At 46.9% G+C, this 5,157-nt stretch overlaps 1 protein-coding gene across 2 annotated transcripts; it reads right to left on the reverse strand.

Moving 5' to 3' along the window:
• Positions 1 to 257: 257 nt before the first annotated feature.
• rrnad1 (ribosomal RNA adenine dimethylase domain containing 1) lies at positions 258 to 4,948 on the reverse strand. 2 transcript variants are annotated; one of them, XM_034611910.1, is made up of 9 exons: positions 4,599 to 4,948; positions 3,791 to 3,909; positions 3,309 to 3,525; positions 3,162 to 3,224; positions 2,796 to 2,927; positions 1,664 to 2,463; positions 1,025 to 1,209; positions 854 to 945; positions 258 to 796 (listed from the first exon to the last, which is right to left on the reverse strand). In XM_034611910.1, exons 1-8 carry the CDS (start codon positions 4,734 to 4,736, stop codon positions 860 to 862), a joined length of 1,740 nt encoding a protein of 579 aa, XP_034467801.1. In that variant the 5' UTR covers positions 4,737 to 4,948; the 3' UTR covers positions 258 to 796; positions 854 to 859. The 2 variants fall into 2 exon arrangements, with proteins under 2 accessions (XP_034467801.1, XP_034467800.1); XM_034611909.1 differs by having other exon boundaries at positions 258 to 800; positions 858 to 945; positions 4,599 to 4,947.
• Between the last annotated feature and the right edge of the window lie 209 nt (positions 4,949 to 5,157).

Here is a 5,157-nt window from a genome sequence, read left to right on the forward strand (position 1 = left end):
TTTAAAGAGCACACTCCGATGGTTCACCAACGTGGTCACATCCGTCCTTTTATGTTCGTTAAACCCTATCAAAGGAAAATATTCTACTTCTTACTTCACTACATTTATTTGACAGATACATGGTGGATATATGTTTAAAAACAAGTAAAACCTGTAATGAGCATTTCAATAACAAAAGGTTTTGTATATAAAATTACCCTGTAGATAAAATACATGTTATTAGTCACGTGTGAGTGTATCAGAAATGATGACGCTTGTTATGGACAATACTGGACTTTTATTCACATTTGTAAACACAACAGCTTCATCTCCAACTGTTTTCACCACAAACTGAAACAAAAGAAAACGTGAAAGAGTTTTGTCTGTTTTCATTTACACACAGTTGTCATGCTGCTGTGCCTGAAATTAAAAGCACATGTTTTGTTAATTGCTTTGTGGTCCACGTCCAGTAAAGCACAGAACACGATTCTCCAGCACGGCGGTAATGGAATAAAAAAATACAATAACATAAAAACAAGCAAAAAGACACATTTTCATAAAGGCACAAACTAAACCATGCCACAAGATCCAAACACACACCTGCTTCTGTTCTGTGGTGGAGAAAACGTGATGATCAGGCTGACGTGATGTGAATAAAACCACATCTAAAAGTCTAAAAGCTCCTGCATGGATTCAGCACAGTCCACGTTCATTGTGTGTGCAACATTCAAGTTCTTCAGATTTCCAGCATGTTCCTTCGAAGCTGAACATCTGAACGGCTCCACGGTAAAAATGTGTCGGCAGCTGAGACAGTGCCACCCAAAAAGAGCCATTATTTAATATCTGTAAAATAAAATAAAAAACCTAAAGGAGAACTCTTTCATTCACGGTGCTTCAGAGCCACCAGCACAAGGTTCCTGGGAGAGAAGTTTGGGTGGAACAGAGCGACCAGCTGACTGTCCACACCTGCACAGAGGAGAGGCTTCGGTTACAGAGGAAGGTGAATCAGTCGTGCACGAAGCAACATGTCGTCATCATGGCTCACCGTTCTCCTGCAGGTAGATGATCCTGTCCAGCAGCACCAGCGTCTCCACCACCGGAGCCAGCAGCAGCGCCAAGCTGGAGTACACCACCACCCTGCCCTGCTGCTTCAGCATGGTCTCCACCCGCTCCGGGTCCAGGGGTAACTCGGGCGGCAGGCTGACCCGAGCCAGACCCAGCTGGGCGTACCTGGGAGAGAACATGGATGGACACAAAGGAAACAGTGGCCTCGAGCATCAAACAGTTTGTATTTGAGACACTTTTCTCATGTTTTTGAAACATTTGAAATCCACCTGTGGCTCAAAACCCTTTCTGTCATCACTGGGAGGCTTGTATGAATTTAATCTGCTGTTATTTTGTGGTTTAAATATCTTGAATATCCTGTTTTTATATCATTAAATAACTAATTAAAACCAAACTTATCAGAAACACGAACACTGTGATATAAACTACCTAAAATGACAGAAACATTTATTTAACGTCTACTTTGATGTTTGTATTTTGGTCCCTGTTTCATGTGCTAACATGGAGGAGGCAGGGTTTATGACCTGTACCGCAGCCAGTCACCAGGGGGTGAATGAGATGTTTTGGCTTCCCCTTCAGGAGTCGTCCATCTTGACTCACAGTTACTGGAGTTACTCACTCTGTAAATGGTAATAAGTGAGCTTTCTTTATAGTTTGGATTCCTGCTCGACGTAGATCCGGCCTCTTGTCCCTGATGAACGTCTCCAGCATCGCCCGGTAACAGTGTATCCTCAGCTGCTCGCCCTCCTCCCTGAGCCTCAGCACGTAGTCCTCCACGGCGTGACACGCCCCCTCTCGCGCCTGATAGGACAGCTGATGTCCCGACAACCCCCGCACCCAGGAGCTCATAGGGTAGCCGAACTCCGAGGGACCTGATTCCCGACCCAGCGTCGGTGGAGTGGGTGGTTCAACCAGTCCCGGATGGTTGGGGTTCTCTTCAGTGGTGATTTTCATGTAGCAACACGCCACGGAGGTGATGCCACGAACATACGGGCAGCTGACAAAGTGGCGGAGGAGGGTGGCGCTGAGGTCCCCACAGGCATGGAGACCGGTCAGGATAAAGTCTGGATAATCCCGCAGGCGGTTTTCTTTAGGACAAAGCTCCTCCTGACAGACAGGCTGGACGCATGGGCAGCAGTTCTCAGGACCTGACTGCTCTCCAGGCTCATTCTTGCTTGGCTGGAGTTCTGATGGCGACTCAAAGTCCTGAGAGTCTGTGGAGTCATGGGAACACCCCTGATGTTGCTCCGATCCCCGCAGTCGCTTTTTGCTGGGTCCACATGGAGTTGGAGGATCTTCGCTGAAACACTCTGCTGTACTCAGTTGCTTAATGAAAACCTCCCATGATTCCTTGGGGTTAACCCATCCGGCCACGTGGCGGGGAGGGGACTGTGGTGCTGGAAGCTGAGACAAGACGTTCTAGGAAGAAGAAAGATGTTTATTATATATTTTTACGCTCCTATAACATGACCCCATCGTCAGCTCCAGCTACCAGAGTAGAAACAACATGGAGAACCATTACAAGTGTCACTGACCCTGTTGTCTTTGCTAACAGTCGCTGTGCAGTTAAACTCTGTATTTTACGAGGATACAACTGTTTACACGGAGGAGACGAGATGATATTCAATCAATCTGCCACAATTCTGCAACTAACTAGTAAATGCTTCCTCCTGTTTACACTGGCACGCTCATGCCTGGTGTATGTGAGGGGTCATGTGATCATATGTTTTCAACTGCAGCAAAGCTCCAACCTTTTTCTGCTTCTCCAACGCCAAGAGCAGCTGTTCATCAAACTTGGACGCCATGGCGACCAGGGCCCGATCAGCCTCGATGGCGGTCACGGACAACCCGAGTCCAAAGGAGAGGAAACGAGTCAGATGACCCTGTTCACAGCAGAGAGAATATTTCATGGACTTTGATGAAAAAAAGCTGATAAAGATTTGCCTTATTTTTTAGTTTTACCTCTTTTAATCTTGAAAATTGTTTGTAACTGTGGATTCTGAATTTAAAATGTCTTTTAACTTTGTGTCTGTGTTGTTTTTAACGTTCTTCACTTCATCACTGTGTATGAAATGTGCTTTATAAATAAAACTGCCTTGCCTTGGTTGAAATAATACCTGTCCAGAGCCGACATCCACCACTCTGCTGCAGTCGGTCAGGCCACACAGTTGTTTCACCAGCTGGGGATCGAAGAAAAACTATTAAAGAGACAATTAACAGAGGATCAAGTTCGATTTGATTTCCCATTAAAACCAGTTGTGTACCGTGCCCAGCTTGTCGATCTCATACTGCTTCTTGGGCTTGACGTGCTTCCTGAAGATGTGGTCCAGCAACGAGCGCTGACTCTGGTTCTTCTGGCGCTCCTCGGGTTTGACCGAGCCGGCTCGCCCGCCTCGCTCCTGCCTGCACTCTCTGGGAAACGCCAGAGCATGAGCGGTGGCACGGAAAGCCAACAGCGACAGGGGCCACACGGTAGGATAACTGTAACGACAAGAGTCCGTGGTCATTAGTATTACTGCGGACATTAGTCTGTCGTCATTTACTGACAACAAATTCAACGAGGGGCCGAAATACAAACTGATTTCAATATTTAGCCAGTGAGAGATCACATCACTGTGCTTTACTGTAAAGTGTTGGTATTACACATTAACCTGTAGCTGCTCTGTGCTTCTGTTTCTCACGTTTCCTGCATTACTTTGACAACAGAGTGTAAAAATACGTATTTGCAGACGGATCCCCGTTTTACCTCCTGTCTCCATGTGTCACGTCCAGTAAAAGGTCAGCGACCTGTGGATAGGACAGGTCCTGCAGCGCGGCCTGCCAGCTGCTGGGTAATGTGGTCCAGAGATCCTCAGTGAAGAACTCCTGAGGGACGACAACACACAACTGTTACACCACAAACACTCAAGAACTGGGTATGAACGCAGCTTTTCCTCCACATTCTGGGTTCCGAGGCAAACAAACAACGATTGTGGGTCTCTGTTTACGACAAGTTTAATGCGATGTGATTCTGTTACAGCTCCTCGGCACCGGAGTCGGCTCCTATCAACTCAAACACCTGACATCTTTGTGTTTTCTACGTGAGTGACGTGACTTTCTCTAGAATAAAGTCCGTAGAAACTCCCGAGGCCCTCTCGGATATTTGCGTTCATACATAAACCTCCTCCAGAGAGTTTGCGGAGGATGTTCGGAGTTCAGTGCAGGTCTGAAAGCAGCTACACTCGAGACGTCTCACACTGTCTCAGTTGGACTTTCTGCGGACTTCAGACAAGGGGACAGGCTGGAGAACGTCCGCAGAACTTCCTGGAGACTCTCACTGGGACTGAGCCCGAAAGAAAGCAGCTCTTGTCGTGAAGGCTTTGACACAATTGCTCTTCAGACGCAGCCTTCGAAGAACGAATGGAGACACTGTTTAATTGCGGTTACAAAGTTTACACACAATCAAATTTCGCGATGAGGCTGATGCTCTGTTGCCAAGGAAACTGGGGTTGTCATGGCGGCGGGCGGCGGTATTACAACAACAGACATTCGCTCAGTTCGCTCGTGATACGTACAATCCTGTACGTGTCGGACAGGTGTCTGTACTGAGACAGAAACGCGGTGATCTTCTTCGCCAGCTCTCGCTGCTGATCTGGGGACAAACTCGGTGTGAACGTCCCCGCATCTGGTGCTGCTGACGCCTCGGCTAACATGAGAACGCTAAAGAGACGAGCTAGCGCTACTTTCAGCGCGACGTTAAATCTCCCGGTGACACTAAGCGCTGCTCAAACATGTCGAGTGTTTGGATTTTAATTCCACAAATGGTCGTTGCGTTTAGCTTTTAGCCACCGAAGCTAACGGTTACTTCCGCATGTGTCGGGGTACATCCGGGTACGTCACGTAAATTCTTCTTCTGTGGTTGGCGAACCAGCCTGTGGGTTGCATTACCGCCACCTTCTGGACTGGAGGGTGGAGCAGTGGAACAAACTTACCTAAACTAACATTAACTTCTTTCCTTTAGTCCTGTTTCTCTTGAATAGTTCATTAGAAGATGATGTTTATTCATTGATGTCTTTACTAACACATGTTCTAATGTAATATTTTAATCCTGGTATAAATTTCCTTTTTTGTTCA

This window comes from Hippoglossus hippoglossus, chromosome 16 (assembly GCF_009819705.1).
Source record: "Hippoglossus hippoglossus isolate fHipHip1 chromosome 16, fHipHip1.pri, whole genome shotgun sequence".
Taxonomy (NCBI): domain Eukaryota; kingdom Metazoa; phylum Chordata; class Actinopteri; order Pleuronectiformes; family Pleuronectidae; genus Hippoglossus; species Hippoglossus hippoglossus.